This window comes from Macaca thibetana, chromosome 3 (assembly GCF_024542745.1).
Source record: "Macaca thibetana thibetana isolate TM-01 chromosome 3, ASM2454274v1, whole genome shotgun sequence".
Taxonomy (NCBI): domain Eukaryota; kingdom Metazoa; phylum Chordata; class Mammalia; order Primates; family Cercopithecidae; genus Macaca; species Macaca thibetana.
In genome coordinates this window covers 137,134,193-137,154,461 of record NC_065580.1, presented here as the reverse complement: position 1 = coordinate 137,154,461, position 20,269 = coordinate 137,134,193, and the positions used below count along the sequence as shown (strand labels likewise).

Here is a 20,269-nt window from a genome sequence, read left to right as displayed (position 1 = left end):
ACACAACAAAAACCAACCCCAAGTGGTTTAAATATTAGGAGTTTGGTATTTTTCTCACAGCAAGAAGGCCAGTGGTCAGCAGCACAGGGGCCAGCCCAGGGGCCCACTGATCTCACAAGGACCCTGGTGCCCACCTCTCACTTACCACACTGTGTGTTTGCACTGTTGGCTCCTTCTGGTCACAAATGGTGGCAGCAGCTTGAACATTTCTTGCATCCTTACATTCAAAGCCCAAGGCAGGCCAGGTGCGGAGGCTCATGCCTGTAATCCCAGTACTTTGGGAGGCCGAGGTGGGTGGATCAGTTGAAGTCAGGAGTTCGAGACCAGCCTGGCCAACATGGTGAAAACCTGTCGCTACTAAAAATACAAAAATTATCTGGGCATGGTGGTGGGCGCCTGTAGTCCCAGCTACTCGGGAGACCGAGGCAGGAGAATTGCTTGAACCTGGGAGGTGGAAGTTGCAGTGAGCCAGGATCGTGCCATTGCACTCCAGACTGGCGACAGAGCAAGTCCACCTCAAATAATAAAAACAAACAAAACAAAGCCCAAGGCAGGCTAGGAACGGCAGGAGCTTTTCCTTGTTTCTCCTTCCCTCCCTCCCTCACTCTCTCCCTCCCTTCCACCTTCCCTCTCTCCCTTTTTTCCTTTATATTTTTAATTTTATTTATTATTATTTTTTTTGAGAGGGGTCTTGCTCTCTTTCCAGGCTGGAGTGCAGTGGCACAATCCTAGCTCACTGCATCCTCTACCTCCTGGGCTCGAGCAATCCTTCCACCTCAGCCTCCTGGGGAGCTGGGACCACAGATGCTTGCCACCAAGTCGGGCTAATTAAAAAAATTTTTTGGTAGAGATGGGGTCTCGCTATGTTGCTTAGGCTGATCTCCAATTCCTGGGCTCAAGCCATCCTCCCTCCTTGGCATTCAAAATGCTCGGATTACAGGCGTGAGGAACTTGTCTTTCTACATGGGGAGGATATTTCCAGAAGCCACAGAAGCTGGGAAAGTGTGATCTGGCACTTTGAGGCTCAGGTGTGGGGTGTGAGCTTTCCATCCAGGAAGGAGGGAGGGGAGAATGGCTTGTGGTACTATTCCTGGACCACACTGAGGCTCCGGCTGCTACTTCTCGCGGCCCAATAATGAGATGCACATAAACGGGGGAGGAAGAGAGTTTTTATTTCTGTAACTGGTTAGAGGGAGAAGGCCTGAAAATTACCACCAGACCAACCCCAAATTACAAAGTTTTCCAGAGGTTATATACCTTCTAAGCTACATGTCTGTGTGTAAGTGTGCGTTCATCTAAAGACATAAGTGATTAACTTATTTTAATCCGTAACTAAGGTCTGAGTCCCGAAGCTCTTCCTCTGGAGCCTCAGTAAATTTACTTATCTAAATGGGTCCAGGTGCTGGGGTGATTACCATTATCTCCTGCTAAATCATGGAGGTTTGAGGAGTTCCTTCAGACTGCCAATACATTTGTTTGCGGAGGCCTGGGGAGTTTCTTTAGACCCACAGTAAAACTTGCTTAATTCTAAATGGTCCTGTTAAGAATTCCTTCATTATTTTGTCATGCTTTAAGGCCCAGGAAAGGCCTGGGCAAAACTCTTGGTGGGCTTTTGTTACATCCCAGCCTTTGTATAAGGGCACTGGCTTTTAATATTTAACTTAACAACTCAGTCAGTACTGAAACAGTTGTTAGGGAGACCTGGCTGCCACAGCGTGGGTTCCCCTGCTGCTCCTGGGGTGTGAGGGTGTGTGTTCCTTCATGTGCACCTGTGTGATGAGCAGGGAATGTCGCAGGTGTCCATTTTGATGTGTGCAGGACCCAGGCCGTGGAGAGCTTGGTCCCCAGGCTACGGACTTCCTTCCTTCCTTCCTTCCTTCCTTCCTTCCTTCCTTCCTTCCTTCCTTCCTTCCTTCCTTCCTTCCTTCCTTCCTCCCTCCCTCCCTCCCTCCCTTCCTCCCTTCCTTCCTCCCTCCCTTGCTTCCTCCCTTTCTCCTTCCTTCCTTCTTTCCTTCCTTCCTCCCTCCCTCCTTTCTTCCTTTCTCTCTCTCTCCTTCCTTCCTTCCTTCCTTCTTTCTTTCCTTCCTTCCTCTCTCCCTCCTTTCTCTCTCCTCTTCCTTCCTTCTTTCTTTCTTTCCTTCCTTTCTTTCCTTTCCTTTCTTTCCTTTCTCTTCTCTCTCCTCTCCTTTCCCTTTCTTTCTTTCTTGCTTGCTTGCTTGTTTGCTTTCTCCCCTTCCCCTTCCCCTTCCCTTCCTTCTTTTTTCTCTTTCTTTTTTTTTCTTTTGTGTGTGAGATGGAGTCTCGCTCTGTCGCCCAGGCTGGAATGCAGTGGTGTGATCTTTGGTCACTGCAACCTCTGCCTTCTGGGTTCAAGCAATTCTCCTGCTTCAGCCTCCCAAGTAACTGGCACTACAGGCATGCGCCACCACGTCCAGCTAAATTTTTTTTTGTATTTTTAGTAGAGACGGGGTTTTGCCATGTTGGCCAGGCTGGTTTCAAACTCCTGACCTCAGGTGATCCGCCTGCCTCGGCCTCCCAAACTGCTGGGATTACAGGCATGAGCCACTGCGCCTGACTTATGGACGCGCTTTCTAACCCTGAATATGCAATGGGAGTTGTGGCTTCAGATTTGCATTTTACCAAAATGGCTCCAGAAGGCGGCGGGGAGAGCCGGCTGGATGAACTGCAAGTTCCGAAGCTGTTGCAATTACTTGGCAAGAGCTGGAGTGTCAAGAGTCAGGGGCTGCAGAGGAGGGGGTGACATTGGTGCTGATGGGGTGTGGGGCTGCTGAGGACCAGATGGCAACTTCCCTTCCTTGGAGTTTTCTTCCTACCTCATCTTCTTCACCGCCTCCTCCTCGCTTTTCTCCTACCTCTAAGCTTAGGAGAGGCCCCGGGCTCTGTCCTGGGTCTTCTTCCTTCTCTGTCTACACCCACTTCCTAGGTGATCTCATCTAGTCCCATGGTTTTAAATACTGCTTATTTGTGGGTGACTCCCAAATTGATGACTCCTAGTCTTGGCTCTCCCCTGAACTCTGAACTTGTTCACCTAGCCATGAAACTGACATCTCCTTGGAGGCCACAGGTCTGGCAGTGAGCCCAGACCCAAGAGTGATTCTTTCCACTCCCAAATCTGCTCCTCCTCAGGGCCCATCTCTGCAAATGCCCCTGAATGAGATCAGGAGTTCGAGACCAGCCTGGCCAACATGGCAAAACCCTGTCTCTCCTAAAAATACAAAAATTATCCGGGTGTGGTGGCACATACCTGTAATCCCAGCTACTTGGGAGGCTGAGGCGGGAGAATCACTTGAACCTGGGAGGCAGAGGTTGCAGTGAGCCGAGATCGTGCCATTGCACTCCAGCCTGGGCGACAGAGCGAGGCTCTGTCTGAAAAAATTAAAAGGAAAAAAAGAAGAAAATCTCAAACACACACAAAAGAAGAGACTAGTGTGATAACTCCCCATGTATTTCTTCATGAGCGTTTCAATAGTTAACAAACTGTGCCCAGCCAGAGTGGCGTTTTCACAGTATCCATCTAATTGAGCTTATCCCTCTGCTTAAAACCTAAAATCCAAGTTCTTTCCTCTCCTCATCTGTAGTGTCTCTTTTCCTTGCTCTGCCACTCCGGCCTCTGCTGTTCCTGGAGAGTGCCAAGGCTATCACGGGGCCTTTGAATTATTTTCCAGCCAGGAAAATCCTCTCACCTTAGCCTCCCGAGCAGCTGGGACTACAGGTGTGCACCACCACACCCAGCTAATTTTTTTTTTTTTTTTTTGTATTTTTCGTAGAGGTGGGGTTTTGCCACATTGCCCACTCTTCCTTCAACTCTGCTTCAGTGGCTTTTTCTTTTTTTTTTTTTGAGATGGAGTCTTGCTCTGTTGCCCAGGCTGGAGTGAAGTGGTATGATCTCGGCTCACTACAACCTCCACCTCTTGGGTTCAAGCGATTCTCCCACCTCGGCCTCCCGAGTAGCTGAGATTACAGGCACGCACCACCAAGCCTGGCTAATTTTTTGTCTTTTTAGTGGAGACAGGGTTTCAACAAGTTACCCAGCTAGTCTCAAACTCCTGACTTCAAGTGATCTTCCCGCCTTGGCCTCCCAAAGTGCTGGGATGACTGGCGTGAGTCCCCACGCCCGGCCCTTTACGAGCTCTTTCTGTGTTGATGCTTGTGGACTGGGTTCATTTTCACCACCACTTAGTCATCCCTCAAGCCTCAAGCTGACACACCCAGTTGATACATCTCCCCTTTCCTGGGGATAGGAAATAACGTTGCCATGCACGTGTCTCTTTGTTCACAAGTGGAAGTTTCTGGAAGAAATGATTTAACCCACTGGAGGGTAGTGAAAACAATTCAGCTGGTTGTGAAATAGAATGAGTAGAAATTAGAAGAGCACATTGCATGTAGTAAGAGTAATTATTGTTTCGCTAGGCTCTTGCTTCAGTTTCACATGTGTGTTTAATGAGCAGCTTTGTGCAATACTTTTTTTTTTTCTTTTTTTTTCTTTTTAGAGACAAGGTCTCACTCTGTCGCCCAGGCTGGAGTGCAGTGGCACAATCCTAGCTCACTACAGTCTCAACTTTCTGGGCTCAAGTGATCCACCTGCCTCAGCCTCCTGAGTGGCTGAGATTACAGGCATGCACTATCACGCTTAGCTAATTCTTAAAAATATTTTGTAGAGACAGGGTCTCTCTATGTGGTCCAGGCTGGTCTCCAACTCCCGGCCTCAAGCGATCTTCCCACTTTGGCCTCCTAAAGGGCTGGGATTACAGATGTGAGCCACTGCGCCCAGCCTGTTTAATACAATTCTTACCATGGGTGGCACCCAGAGACTAAAAACCAGCAGGGCACTATTGAGTCAGGGTACAGGCAGTGTCTGAGGCTCTGGTTATCCTATAGAGTCATCAATGCACGTGTGCTGTAGACTTTTTTTTTGTTTTTGCAAATGAGGGTGAGATCATATCTCACTGTGGTTTCAATGTGCATTCCTCCCTAATGACTAATGAGGTTGAACCTCTTTCCATCGCTTTATTGGCTCCTGGAGTTTCCTTTTCTGTGAATGGCTTTGCTCTTGTATTCCATTGGGTCATTTGATTTTTTTCCCTTTCCCTATTTTTAACTGACAAGGAACAACTGTACATATTTATGGTGTATGACATGGTGTTTTGATATATGGATGTATTGTCGAATGACTAAGCTAATCACTTAACGTATGCATCACCTCACATACTTACATCATTAGTTTGCAGTGAGAACATTTAAATCTACTCTCTTGCCTGCCTGCCTGCCTGCCTGCCTTCCTTCCTTCCTTCCTTCCTTCCTTCCTTCCTTCCTTCCTTCTTTCTTTCCTCCTTCCCTCCCTCCCTCCCTCCCTTCCTTTCTCTTTCTCTCTTTCTCTCTCTCTTTCTCTCTTTCTCAGAGTCTCTCCCTCTGTTGCCCAGGCTGGAGTGCAACGGCGTGATCTCGGCTCACTACAACATCTGCTGCCTGAGTTCCAGCAATTCTCCTGCCTCAGTCTCCTGAGTAGCTGGGATTACAGGCGCCCACCACCACACCTGGCTAATTTTTGTATTTTTAGTAGAGACGGGGTTTCACCATTCAAGACTGGCCAGGCTGGTCTTGAACTCCTGACCTGGTGATCCACCCACCTGGCCCTCCTTTCCTTCCTTCCTTCCTTCCTTCCTTCCTTCCTTCCTTCCTTCCTTCCTTCCTTCCTTCCTTCCTTCCTTCCTTCCTTCTTTCCTTCCTTCCTTCCTTCCTCCCTCCTTCCCTCCCTCCCTCCCTCTCTCTCTCTTTTTATTTCTTTCTCTTTTTTCCCTTCCTTCCTTCCTCCCTCCTTTCTTTCTCTCTTTCTCTCTCTCTCCTTCCTTCCTTCCCTGCCTCACTCCCTCCCTCCTTCCTTCCCTCCTTCCCTCCTTCCTTTCCTCCTTCCTTCCTTCCCTCCCTCCCTCCTTTCCTCCTTCCCTCCCTCCCTCCTTCTCTCGCTTCCCTCCTTCCCTCTTTCCTTCTTTCCTTCCCTCCCTCCCTCCTGCCTGGATCTTGTTCTGTTGCCCAGGCTGGAGTACAGTGGTGCAGTCTCCACTCACTGTAACCCCTGCCTTCTGGGCTTAAGCAATCCTCCTACCTCAGCCTTCCAAGTAGTTGGGACTACAGGCACATGCCACCATGCCTGGCTAATTTTTGCATTTTTTTTTTTTTTAATAGAGACAGGGTCTCAATATGCTACCCAGGCTTGTCTCCAACTCCTGAGCTGAAGCAATCCACCTGCCTCGGCCTCCCAAAGTGCTGAGCGAGATGACAGGCGTGAACCACCGTGCCTAGCCAGCAGCTTTCAAGTGTTCACGAGATTGTTATCAACTATAGGTAGCATGATATACAACACATCTCTTGAATTCACTCCTCTGGCTAACCAAAATTCCGTGTGGGTCATTTAATTTTATCTTTACTAGTTTGTAGGAGTTCCTCAGATACTTCAGATTGTGGATACTGTTTGCGGGGTTGCAACCATTTCCCCCAGGCTCTCACAGCTTTTGGCTTTGCTTGGTGACTTGGGCCAGGGCCGTGGCGGTGGCTGGTGGTGGCCATGAGGGGCTGCAGGACTTCTTTCAACAATATGGTTTATGGTTTATTTATTTATTTATTTATTTTTCTGAGACACAGTCTCACTCTGTCACCCAGGCTGAAGTGCAGTGGTGTGACCTTGGCTCACTGCAACCTCCACCTCCCAGGTTGAAGCGATTCTTCTGCCTCAGCCTCCTGGGTAGCTGGGATTACAGGTGTGCACCACCACACCTGGCTAATTTTTGTATTTTTAGTAGAGACTGGGTTTTGCCATGTTGGCCAGGCTGGTCTCGAACTCCTGACTTCAGGTGATCCACCTGCCTTGGCCTCCCAAAGTGCTGGGATTATAGATGTGAGCCCCCACGCCTGACACACAGTATGGTTTAAACAGAGAGGTGACGGGGCTTTGAGGAACATTTTATTTTTTCTTATTTTATTTCTAACTTTGTGAAACCCTAGGAAATGTCCTAGAAACATCTGCTTTAGGACATGAGACATAAGAGCAAGTAGAGGCCAGGCATGGTGGCTCACACCTGTAATTCCAGCACTTTGGGAGGCTGAAGAAGTGGGATTGCTTGAGGCCAGAAGTTGAAGACCAGCCTGGGCAACTTAGCAAGACCCTGCCTCTACAAAAAAATTTTTTTTAAACAATCAGCCAGGCTTGGTGACATGCATCTGTAGTCTACTCAAGAAGCTGAGGTGAGTCTGGGCAGGGTGGCTCATGCCTGTAATCCCAGCACTTTGGGAGGTCAAGGTGGGTGGATCACCTGAGGTCAGGAGTTCAAGACCAGCCTGACCAACATGCTAAAATCCCACCTCTACTAAAAATACACAAATTAGCCGGGACTGGTGGTGCGTGCCTGTAGTCCCAGCTACTTGGGAGGCTGAGGTGGGAGAATCGCTTGAACCCGGGAGGCGAAGGTTGCAGTGAGCCGAGAATGTTCCACCGCACTCCAGCCTGGGTGACAGAGTGAGACTCTGTCTCAAAAAAACAAAACAAAAACAAAAATAAAAAGAGCAAGTAGAGAAAGAGGGAGTGGATGAGGATGGGGCAGGGGTGCTGGGAGAATGTCCCAGAGAAAGGTCTAGGTGAGCTGGCAGAAAACAAGTGTCTAAAAAGTTTGGTTCTGAACAAATTGATCGATAAATGAATTGGTAAATGTTATGAATAATTTCCATTGCTGTTTTTTTAATATGTTGATGATTTTAAAATTTATTTATTTATTTATTTTTGGGACACAGTCTTGCTCTGTCACTCAGGCTGGAGTGCAGTGTCGCAAACACAGCTCACTGCAGCCTCCACCTCCTGGGCTCAAGCGATCCTCCTACCACAGCCTCCTGAGTGGCTGGGACTACAGGTGTTCACTCCCACTCCTGCCTAATTTTTGTATTTTTTTTTGGTAGAGACAGGGGTCTTGTTATGTTGCTCAGGCTGGCTTTGAACTCCTAGGCTTAATCGATCCTCCTTCCTCAGCCTCCCAAAGTGCTGGGATTACAGGCATGAGCCACTGTGTCCGGCCTGCATTTATGCTTTTTTGCCCGTTTTATTTTATTTTTTACACTTTTATTTTGGGATGAATAATGTTTTTGAAACATGGGATGGTTTGACGACTTTATATCCCTTTTAAAACATTTTTAAAGTATTTCCATTCGTTTTTCTTTAAACATTTTTGAATTAATTTTAAGGTAGCAAAGATTTTTCTTTACATTTGGCAGTGGGTTTTTTAAAATTTAAATTTCAAAATCATATCGGGTTCCAAGTGAATCGCCTGAAAACAGTTTGGTTGCAATAATGATTTCCACACATTGGTTTGTGAATTAATACAATTTTTGCACCCTGAGTGGTTTCTTTTTACAAATTTACACTTATTTGAAAGTAATTTTGTCTCATTTGTAGCTTATTTTGTTTTGAAAAATTCTTGAGTTCCTTTTCCTTCACAGATACCGACTTCATTACTCATCAGCTCCCACACGCTGCCAAAGGCCCCTCACAGGCTCTTTCCTTGGTTTCTCCCCACAACTTTCCCTGCCCGGTTCTAAGTATTCTCCAGTTTTATAGATAAGGAAATGTGGGGCAGGAGCTCTTGAACCAGCTCGGTTCAAACCCAAGTCTGTCATCTCCGAATCAATTTGTTTAACCAGGATACAGTCCTTCATACTTTCATTGCTTTTTAATTATTATTTTCGCATGTAAGTAGCTTGGATAAAACCATCTTTAGAAAGAAAAAATGCAGGCCAGGAGTGGTGGCTTACACCTGTAATTCCAGCACTTTGGGAGGCTGAGGTGAGAGGATCCCTTGAGTTCAGGAGTTTGAGGTCAGCCTGGGCAACTTAGTGAAACCCCATCTCTACACACAAGCACACACACACACACAAATAGCCGGGTATGGTGGCGCACGCCTGTAGCTTAGCTACTCAGGAGGCTGAGGCAGGAGGACCATTTAAGGCCTAGAGTTCAAAACAACCTGGGCAACATAGCAAGATCCCCCTCTCTAAAATATTAAAACAAACAAACAAACAAAAAATAATAAAAAACAGAAAGAAGAAATACCAAGCTCCAATAAGTATACAGACATATTTATCCTTTTTGCATATTTTCTGGCAAAAAAAAAAAAAAAAAAAAAAAGTGAAGATTTGAAACAAAATGAAGTTTCTTGCTCTGTCACCCAGGCTGGAGTGCAGTGGCCAGATCTCGGCTCACTGCAAGCTCCGCCTCCCGGGTTCACGCCATTCTCCTACCTCAGCCTCCCGAGTAGCTGGGACTACAGGCGCCCACCACCTCGCCCGGCTAGTTTTTTGTATTTTTTAGTAGAGACGGGGTTTCACCGTGTTAGCCAGGATGGTCTCGATCTCCTGACCTCGTGATCCACCCGTCTCGGCCTCCCAAAGTGCTGGGATTACAGGCTTGAGCCACCGCGCCCGGCCCAAAATGAAGTTTTAACTTAGGAACATGACGTAAAAAAAGATTTTGGTCCTGATCATTTCTTTGTGATTTTGCCTCCAGCAACCCAGGCATGACGAGACCTGCACAGGGCGAGCTCCTGGGGATGACGTGACCTTGCTGTTACCAGGAAACCGGCCTCGCAGGCCTTGGGGACAAAGCGAGTCATTAGGAACTTCTCCACCCCCTCGCGCGGGGCGCCCAGGCGCGCCCCGGTGTCTGCTGCCCCCGCGCGGCCGCCCTGCAGTCCTGCACCCTCGAGGCGCACCTGAGAGCCGATGGGTACCCGGGCTGGCAGAAGTCAGAGGTGGGCTTCCTGCTTCTCCTCTCCCTGGGTCCTGGGGCGGAGAAGGGCAAAGGCCGGTGAATGGCGCCCTCCCGGCGTTGTGCAAGGCAGCGGCTACTGATAACTGGGGTTTCCCGCCTGGTCCTCCCTGCTCCCCTGCAAAGTGAAACTCCAAGGCCACACAGAGCAATAGTGCATGGGTGACCTTGAACCTGGTGCCGAATAAGAGAGAGAAGGGCGCGAGCAGGGGGAAGCTTTGGACTGAGGGTTCAAGGCTCCCAGTTCGTCTACATCGGAGGCTTCTCCCACAGCAGGTCCTGCTGCCTTCAGGTGCAACCTGGTAGGTAGGGCCGTTATTCCTTTCTTTCTTATTTTTGGACAGGATCTTACTTTGTCACCCAGGCTGGAGTGCAGTGGTGGAATCACGGCTCACTGCAGACTTGACCTCATGGGTTCAAGCGATCCTTCTGCCTCAGCCTCCTGAGTAGCTGGGACCACAGTTATGTGCCACCATGCCTGGCTAATTTTTGAATTTTTTTGTAGAGATGGGGTCTTCCTATGTTGCTCAGGCTGATCTAAAACTCCTGGGCTCTAGCAATCCTTCCACCTCCGCCTCCTAAAGTGCTGGGATTGCAGACCTGAGCCACTGCACCCAGCCATCTTTTTTTTTCTTCTTTTTTCTTCTTTTATTTTCTATCTTTTTTTTTTTTGAGACAGAGTCTCGCCCTGTCACCTGGGCTGGAGTGCAGTGGGCATGATCTTGGCTCATTGCTTGCAACCTCTGCCTCCTGGGTTCAAGCAATTCTCCTATCTCAACCTCCCAAGTAGCTGGGATTACAGGTACCCACCACCACGCTGGGCTAATTTTTTTTGTATTTTTAGTAGAGATGGGGTTTCACCAAGTTGGCCAGGCTGGTCTAGAATTCCTCATCTCAGGTGATCCACTGGCCTCAGCCTCCCAAAGTGTTGGGATTACAGGCGTGAGTCACTGTGCCCAGTCAGCTTTCATTTCTTAATTCAAAAAATTTACACAGAGCTCCTTCTGTGCCCCTGGCACCATTCTAGGCATGGGACACAGCAGTGAGGGAGGTTCACGGTCCTTACCTTCAGAAGTGGCTTGGCAGGAAGGTAAGAAGGCAGGAAGATGAGAAGGCCATCCCGGGGTTTCTGGCTTGTGGGCCTGCGTGATTGGGACTGCTCTCCCTCAGTTAGCTTAGGGGACATCCCGAGTTGGTTTCATTCCCCAGCTGAGGTTTCTGACCTCTGACACTAGATATCCAGGCTTCTGTGGGCACCCATTCCTGTGGTCTGGGCAGCCACAGAGCCACAAAGAACCCTGGCTGGAATCTAGCTTGGGGATCAAGACCAGGGCTTTGGTGGGGGTAGGGAAGGGCAGGTGACTAGAGCTAGGACTGAGACATGAGCCTAGCTTTCCCATGGGGCCACCGTAGGGGCTGTGGGGCAGAGTGAGGTCCTTCTGCTCTAGCTCCCACCCTGACCACGGGGAAGTGTGGTCAGTATGAGGCTGGAGATATCAGCTCAGCCTCTGTGGCAGTGGAGTTCTGGGGACAGGGATGCCAGGTGATGGTGGCAGCAAACCAAAGAGAGGAGGGAAAACAAATTGCAAATCCCAGTCTCAGCCACCACTTTCTTTCATTCTTTTTTATTTTTTTGAGATGGAGTCTTGCTCTGTCACCCAGGCTGGAGTGCAGTGGCCTGATCTCGGCTCACTGCAACCTCTGCCTCCCGAGTTTAAGCGATTCTCTTGCCTCAGCCTCCCGAGTAGCTGGGATTACAAGCGTGCACCACTATACCCAGCTAAGTTTTATATTTTTAGTAGAGACTGGGTTTCACCATGCTGCCCAGGCTGGTCTTAAACTCCTGGCCTCAAGTGATCTGCCTACCTCGGCCTCTGAAAGTGCTAGGATTACAGGCGTGAGCCACTGCACCTGGCTCAGCCACCACCTTCTGACCCCCAGCAATCCCTTTGCCTCTCTCCCCAAACCTACTCCTTCTTTTCCCACCCCTACTTGGTGGGCAGCACTACTATCTGCCCTTCACTCGAGTCTTCTGGGTTGGGTGTATCCCTGACTCCTGTCTCGCTTTACATCTTTTCCTGTTCATTCCTCTGTTGGGATGCAACTCTCTATGTGTCTTTCATGTTTCTGTATGTCTTGTGAGTGAGGCACTAATGGATTGCCTTTTGCCCTGGACTTTCTTTTCTAGGTTATCTGTGTATCAGACAACCTTGGAAGATATAGTGTCTCCTTCTGGGGCAAAAGGCAGCCCTGCTTACTGCTCATTAGAAAAGATTTGGGTTCCCTGGCCAGGCGTGGTGACTCATGCCTATAATCCCAGCACTTTGGGAGGCTCTGGCAGGTGGATCACCTGAGGTCAGGAGTTCAAGATCAGCCTGGCCAATATGGTGAAACCCCGTCCCAACTAAAAATACAAAAATTAACTGGGCATGGTGGTGTGTGCCTGTAATCCCAGCTACTCAGGAGGCTGAGGCAGGAGAATTGCTTGAACCTGGTAGGTGGAGGTTGCAGTGAGCAGAGATGGTACCACTGCACTCCAGCCTGGGCAACAGAATGAGACTCCATCTCAAAAAAAAAAAAAGAAAAAAAGAAGACTGGGCGAGGTGTCTCCTGCCTGGAATTCCAGCACTTTGGGAGGCATTGGCAGGTGCATCACCTGAGGTCAGGGGTTTGAGACCAGCCTGGCCGACCTGGAGAAACCCTGTCTCTACTAAAAATACAAAATATTAGCCGGGTATGGTGGTAGGCGCCTATAATCCCAGCTACTTGGGAGGCTGAGGCAGGAGAATCGCTTGAACCCGGGAGGCAGAGGTTGTGGTGAGCTGAGATTATACCACTACACTGGGTGACAGAGCAAGACTCCATCTCAAAAGAAAAGAAAAGAAAAGAAAAGATTTGGGTTCCCTAAGCTCAGGCCACCTCTCCTGTAACACACCCACCTCAGATACTGCCAGGTATCATCAGGCCCTTGTCACATCACCCTGTGGGATTTGGGGCTCAAGGAATGAATGGAAAGTACTAATACTCTAGTTCACTGCTATTGCCATGAGTAACATTGTCTTTGATCTCTGACCTGGGAGTCTTGTGTCTTCCTGTGGCAGCCATGGAGCTCTGGCTGGTTAACTTGTTAGCATGCAAGTGGGCATCGTCTCAGATCATCTTGGATCTTGACATCCTCCAATTCTATCTGTTGTACCTGCTACAGATTTCTGGCATCTGTTGTCTCCATTCCTCAGCCCAAGGCTCCCATCATCACATGTCTGGGGGTTTATTTTTTCTGGATTCCTTTTTCTCTCCCTACCCCAGAGTCCTCTGCCTCAGTTTCCATGCACATTGCTTGAGCTGCCTGCTGCAAGGCCCCCACCTGACCATCTGCTGGAGGGCTTTCTCTGGTGTTTGTGCTGGTGAGGTCGGACGTTCAGGGGAAGTTAATGTCCAACAGGAAGCAGACAGGTCATGGAAGACAAATACCCCAGTATTCATGCTCCTTGGGTGGGGTGACTCTGAGGTGTGTTCTGCACCATTTTCCAGGGGATTTTGGGGATCAGCCCCAGTTGTCTGAACCCAAACCCTTCTCATGAACTCATCTGTCCTTTCCTCCCTCCCTCCTCCCTCCCTCCCTCTCTCTCTCTCTCTCTCTCTCTTTCTTTCCTCAGAGTCTTGCTCTGTCACCCAGGCTGGAGTGCAGTGGCATGATCTCAGCTCACTGCAACCTCCACCTTCCAGGTTCCAAAAACCTCCTACCTCAGCCTCCTGAGCAGCTGGGATTACAGGCGCACACCACCACGCTTGGCTAATTTGTTTTTTGTATTTTTAGTAGGAATGGGGTTTCACCATGTTGGTCAGGCTGGTTTCGAACTCCTGACCTCGTGATCCACCCACCTTTGCCTCCCAAAGTGCTGGAATTACAGGCGTGAGCCACCGCGCCTGGCCACTTGCCTCACTTTCTGACTCCCTATGGATGCTTGCAGGGTCCACTCCCCAAATAAACTCCTTGCACTTCAATTTTTTTTCTTTGTTTAGAGATAGGGTTTTGCTCTGTCATCCAGGCTGGAGTGATCTGGGCTCACTGCAACCTCTATATCCTGGGTTCAAGCGATTCTCCTACTTTAGCCTCCTGTGTAGTTGGGACTACAGGTGTGCACCACGATGACTGGCTAATTTTTTTGTTTCTTTGTAGAGACAGGGAGTTGCTATGTTGCCCATGCTGGTCTCAAACTCCTGGCCTCAAGCGATCCTCTTACCTTGGCCTCCCAAAGCATTGGGATTACAGGCATGAACCCCATTCCTAGGCAGCACTTGATTCCTGTTCCAAAATCTGGGAAAATCTGACCCAAAGAAAGCTTTGCTCTAAGACCTCCTTGGCCTTGTTGGGGCCAGACGTGGACTGAGGTTTCAGAGGAAGCAGTGGAGTGGCAGGAGCCAGGTAAAGGTGGGGAATCTCTTGTGGCAATCGGGTCCCCATGGTAACTTGGCCCCCACCCTGTGGCATCTGTGAGGTCACCCTGCTTTTCCCAGCCGGAGGAGGAGTGGGAGGCCAGACATGGAGGCCGTTCCTCCAGTCAGATCCAGCCTTTTGGGGATTCTGTTGCAGGTTATAAGGCTCACAGTGCTGGTGAGTGGGGGCTGGGGGTAAGTGGGGCGGGGACGACACACCGGGCTCTTTACAAAGTCACCTCAGAGCTGCCGGACCCAAGCCCTGCCTGTCCCATCCAGTGGAACTAGGTAGCTGCCTGCCTTCCAGAATAATCTGACAGCTCCCAGAAGCCCCACTCCAAACTACAGTGCTGAAATTTTCTTTTCTTTTCTTTATTTAGAGACAGGGTCTCGCTCTATCACCCAGCCTGGAGTGCAGTGGTGCCGGCTCAGCTCATTACAGCCTCCAACTCCCGGTCTCCAGCAATCCTCCCCCTTCAGCCTCCAAGTAGCTGGGATTATAGGTGTGCACCACTACACCCGACTAATTTTTGTATTTTGTATAGATGGTGTCTCACTATGTTGCCCAGGCTGGTCTCCAACTCTTGGCCTCACATGATCCTCCTACCTCAGCTTCCCGAGGTGCTGGGATGACAGGCGTGAACCACCGCACCTGGCAGAGTTTTCTCTATTGAGGGTCCCTCCTATGGGTGGATCGTTGTTTTTCCCATATATATATATATATATTTTTTTTTTTTTTTTTTTTTTGAGACAGAGTCTCGCTCTGTCGCCCAGGCTGGAGTGCAGTGGTGCGATCTCGACTCACTGCAAGCTCCGCCTCCCGGGTTCAAGAAGTTCTCCTGCCTCAGCCTCCCGAGTAGCTGGGACTACAGGCGGCTGCCAGCACGCCTGGATAATTTATTTTTTATTTATTTTTATTTTTAGTAGAGACCTGTTAGCTAGGATGGTCTCGATCTTCTGACCTTGTGATCTGCCCACCTTGGCTTCCCAAAGCGCTAGGATTATAGGCATGAGCCACTGTGCCTGGCCCATTCATCTTTTGTTTTTTTTGTTTTTTTTTTTTGAGATGGACTCTTGCCCTGTCGCTCAGGCTGCAGTGTAATGGCATGATTTTGGCTCACTGCAATCTCCGCCTCCAGTTCAAGCGATTCTCCTGCCTTAGCCTCCCAAGTAGCTGGGATTACAGGCATGCGCCACCATGCCCAGATAATTTTTTGTATCTCTAGTAGAGACGGGGTTTGACCACATTGGCCAGGCTGGTCTCACACTCCTGACCTCGTGATCCACCCACCTCGGCCTCCCAAAGTGCTAGGATTACAGGCGTGAGCCACCGTGCCCGGCCATTCATCTTTTTTAAATATACAAATGCTTGCGGTTGGGGTCACAGCTCAGTCACACTTAGGAGGCCGAGGTGGGAGGATAGATTGAGCTTGGGAGGCCAAGGCTGTAGTGAGCCATGATCATATAACAGGGTGCAGTTGAGAAAGACAGACACCATTAGATTTGCATCTTGGGTCCGGGCGCAGTGGCTCACGCCTGTAATCCCAGCACTTTGGGAGGCCGAGGCGGGCAGATCACCTGAGGTCAGGAGTTCGAGACCAGCCTGACTAACATGAAGAAACCTCATCTCTACTAAAAATACACAATTAGCCAGGCATGGTGGTGCATGCCTGTAATCCCAACTACTTGGGAGGCTGAGGCAGGAGAATCGCTTCAACAGAGGAGGCGGAGGTTGCCATGAGTCGAGATCACACTACTGCACTCCAGCCTGGGCAACAAGAGTGAAACTCTGTCTCAGGAAAAAAAAAAAAAAAGATTTGCATCTCGGCTGTTTCACTCTCTAGCTGTGTGACTTTGGGCAAATCACTTCACCACTCCGAACCCCCGTTTCCTCTCCTATAGAAATGATCTTGTGGGATCACGTGGGATAGCATAGGTTTCCCTCCTCCCTGGTCTCAGCACCATAACCTGGGAGGTCCTATTTCCTACCTCTACCCTCATTCTTCTCCCTGCTGGACCCTTTGGTCTCAGCATAGCTCCACCCTCCATGCCCCAAGCTCTGCAAATCCAGCCCATGAGTGGGGGGCTTGCAGCCAATCTCAGATGGTGTGCCTGTGGACACGGGGATGGGGGTCCAGATGGGTGGATTGGTGTCGCTGAAGGGCTGGGGGCTTTCCAGCTCTGATGAAGGATCTTTCAACTCCAGGACTCAAGAACAGCTTTCCCCCACCTCACCCCAGTCCTGCACGCTTCATCTCAGTGAATGGGAGACCCCATTGTCCAACTCGCCACCCAGATCAGAAAATTTTTTTTTTTTTTTTTTTTGAGACGGAGTCTCACTCTGTTACCCAGGCTGGAGTGCAGTGGCACAATCTTGGCAAACCGTAGCCTCCATCTCCTGGGTTCAAGCGATTCTCCTGCCTCAACCTCCCAAGTAGCTGGGATTACAGGCGTGCACCATCATGCCCAGCTAACTTTTGTAGTTTTTTTTTTTTTTTTGAGACGGAGTCTCACTCTGTCGCCCAGGCTGGAGTGCAGCGGTGGGATCTCGGCTCACTGCAAGCTCCGCCTCCCCTGGGTTCATGCCATTCTCCTGCCTCAGCCTCTTGAATAGCTGGGACTACAGGCGTCCGCCACCACGCCTGGTTAATTTTTTCCATTTTTAGTAGAGATGGGGTTTTACCAGGTTGTCCAGGCTGGTCTCAAACTCTTGACCTCAGGTGATCCACCTGCCTCGGCCTCCCAGAGTGCTGGGATTACAGGCGTGAGGCACTGTGTCCGGCCGAAAATCTGAAGTCTTTCTGGGTCCCTCTCCTTCACCCTTCTCATTAGGTCTGTCATGAATTCTGTGGCCCCTGCCCCACGTCTCTCACGCCTCCCTGCCCCCAATGGCATTGTCCTTTGCCCCCAGCAGCCCTCCTGATGCCAGAGGACAACTGGTGCAGAGGCAAAGCCCAGCTACTTAGAAGAAGACAAGTGACCTGGGTTCAAAGCCCACAAGATTGGGGCAGGGGATCCTCACATGGTAATAATAGCCACGCAACCTCCTTCAGTCTGGAGTATTGTAAATAATCATTTAAATCCAATGGAGGCCAGGTGTAGTGGCTCACGCCTGCAATCCCAGCGCTTAGGGAGGCTGAGACAGAAGGATTGCTTGAGGTCAGGAGTTCGAGACCAGCCTGGATAACATAGCAAGACTTCCACCTCTACAAAAAAAAAAAAAAAAAAAAAAAAAAAAAAAATTAGCTGAACGTAGTGACATGCACCTATAGCTCCAGCTACTTGGAAAGCTAATGAGGGGAGGATTGCTTCAGCCTAGGAGTTCAAGACCAGCCAGGCATAATAGAAAGACTCCATTTCTTAAAAAAAAAAAAAAAAAAAAAAAAAAAAATTAGCCAGGCATGGTGGCATGCACTTGTGGTTTCAGCTTTTTGGGAGGCTGAGATGGGAGGATTGCTTAAGTGTGGGAGGTCAAGACTGCGGTGAGCTATGAGGACGTCACTGCACCCCAGCCTGGACAACAGAGTGAGATCCTGTTTCTTTAAAAAAAAAAAAAATCCAAATCCAATGGAAAGGAACCCAAATATAATATGAAACACCTTCTAATGTTCCCTTCTCAGAAGGGAGTCCTTCAAAGTGGACAGAGTTCATCCTTGCACATATAGGGAGCTGAGGCCTTTGGGTGGGGATCTGACTCAAGGTGGTCCAGCAGCTTCACCTCTACAATAAAAGTGGGGATCCTGGCCAGGTGCAGTGGCTCACGCCTGTAATTCCAGCACTTTGGGAGACCGAGGCGGGTGGATCGCCTAAGGTCAGGAGTTCAAGACCAGCCTGACCAAGATGGTGAAACTCCATCTCTACTAAAAATAGAAAAACTAGCCAGGCGTGGTGGTGGGCACCTGTAATTCCAGCTACTCAGGAGGCTGAAGCAGGAGAATCACCCAAACCCGGGAAATGGAGGTTGCAGTGAGCTGAGATAGCACCATTGCATTCCAGCCTGGGCAACAAGAGTGAAATTCCGTCTCAAAAAAAAAAAAAAAAGTGGGGTTCCTGCCCCAGGAGGGTGATGATGGGTGATGATTGTCTCTCTCTCTTCTCCGGCAGCTGGTTCAGAACCGAGATCACCTCTATAATTTCCTGCTCCTCAAGATCAACCTCTTCAACCACTGGGTATCAGGGCTGGCCCAGGAGGCCCGGGGGTCCTGTAACTGGCAGGCCCACCTACCCCTGGGAGCTGCAGCCTGCCCGCTGGGCCGGGCTCTCCGGGCTGGGCTGGCTCTGATCCAGGTCCCCGTGTGGCTCGTGCTACAGGGACCCAGGCTGATGTGGGCTGGCATGTGGGGCGGCACCAGGGCCCTGGGCCTGGCCTTGCTCAGTGCCTGGGAGCAGCTGGGCCTGTCTGTGGCCATCTGGACAGACCTATTTTTGTCATGTCTGCACGGCCTGATGTTGGTGGCCTTGCTCCTGGTGATAGTGACCTGGAGGGTGTGTCAGAAGGCCCACTGCTTCCGACCGGACAGGCAGCTCAGTAAGGTGGGTGGTTTCGGGGTGAGACTGGGGTGTGGAGGGCAAACCTGGGGTGTTGTGTGTGACCAGGGCTGGTTGGGCTTGTGCGGGGGAGCCACAGCCAAGCAGTGAAACCCTATGAGCTCCTAAGGGCCACCCGCCCATCTGTCTCCCTGTTCCAGGCCTTGCAAATGAACTGCGTGGTGAGGAAGCTCCTGGCACAGCTGAGACGTCTGTATTGGTGGGTGGAGACTATGACTGCCCTCACCTCCTGGCACCTGGCCTATCTCATCACCTGGACCACCTGCCTGGCCTCCCACCTGCTGCAGGCTGCCTTTGAACACACGGCCCAGCTGGCCCAGGCCCAGGAGGTTGAACCCCAGGAGGTCTCAGGGTCTTCCTTGCTGCCCTCACTATCTGGGTCCTCGGACTCGGAGTCTGGACTAGTTTTGTCAGAGCAAGAAACTCCCAGAGCATAAATGTATTCCCATCTGCCGCTCCTGGTCTGGCCTGGCTCACGGTCTCACTCCCTCTTCCCTAATGGGCTGGAGAGACGTTGTGTGAATGACGTGCATGTGTGTGCGTGCATGTGAGCCCAGGACTGCCTCTGGGAAGGAAATTACATTCTGTCAGCATCTTCTATGGGCCAGATATCAACCATCTCAGACAATTTACTCATAATCGGGTTTAAATCTCCTAGCAACACAGGCATCAGGTTTGATTAGCACCATTTACAGCTGAGAAAATTGAGCCTCAGAAGGTTGAACTTTCCCAAGGTCACAGTCTGTCAAGGGCAGAACCAGCACTGGGTCTCTAGATTTTTTGTTTCCCAGAATCCTTAACTTTCTCTAGGTGCGTGCCCCTGATTCTCAGAAGTATTGGTGCTCAGGGTTTTAGGGGAGATGGGCAGTTAGAGACTTTGGCCTCTGGGGGGTGCCAGGGCCTCACATTTCAGAGATTTAGAAACTTCCTTTGAGAAACAGTTGTGAGCCAGGCTTCAAGGAACCCATTCATTCATGCACTTGGCCACTCATCCATCCACCTATCCACCTGCCACAAAGCCATCCACAGAACCATCCATCCACCCACCCACCAATCCATTCATCCACTCATCCATTCACCTGCCCATCTACCCACACATCCATCCATCCATCCCTCCACCCATGCATCCATCCACTCATCCACTCATCCATCCATCCATCCATCCATCCATACATACATACATACATACATACATCATCCACCCACCAACCCACACATTCATCCATCCATCCCTCCAACCACCCACCCACTGATCCATTTATCCATCCACCCATCCATCCACCCAACCACCCATCCATTCACCCACCCATCTACCTACCCATTTAATCACCCATTCATCTATGCATTCATCCACCCATTCATGCATCCATCCACCCGTCCACCCATTCATCCATCCATCCATCCATCCATCCATCCATCCATCCATCCATCCACCCATCCATCCACCCATCCATCCAT

At 50.0% G+C, this 20,269-nt stretch overlaps 2 protein-coding genes across 2 annotated transcripts in view; one reads left to right on the top strand and one right to left on the bottom strand.

Moving 5' to 3' along the window:
* The window catches only part of ABHD11 (abhydrolase domain containing 11), a 997,569-nt gene that overhangs the window by 112,523 nt on the left and 864,777 nt on the right, over window positions 1–20,269 (bottom strand). The gene's annotated exons all lie outside the window — the stretch shown is intronic.
* TMEM270 (transmembrane protein 270) lies at window positions 14,334–19,265 on the top strand. Its single transcript, XM_050783836.1, has 3 exons — window positions 14,334–14,441; window positions 18,368–18,796; window positions 18,952–19,265. Exons 1-3 carry the CDS (start codon window positions 14,370–14,372, stop codon window positions 19,246–19,248), a joined length of 798 nt encoding a protein of 265 aa, XP_050639793.1. The 5' UTR covers window positions 14,334–14,369; the 3' UTR covers window positions 19,249–19,265.

Coding starts and splice junctions, on each gene's coding strand:
- TMEM270 (XM_050783836.1), top strand. CDS start 14,370: ATGGAGGCCGTTCCTCCAGTCAGATCCAGCCTTTTGGGGATTCTGTTG. Junction 14,442..18,367: donor TTATAAGGCTCACAGTGCTG/GTGAGTGGGGGC, acceptor CTTCTCCGGCAG/CTGGTTCAGAACCGAGATCA. Junction 18,797..18,951: donor CGGACAGGCAGCTCAGTAAG/GTGGGTGGTTTC, acceptor TCCCTGTTCCAG/GCCTTGCAAATGAACTGCGT.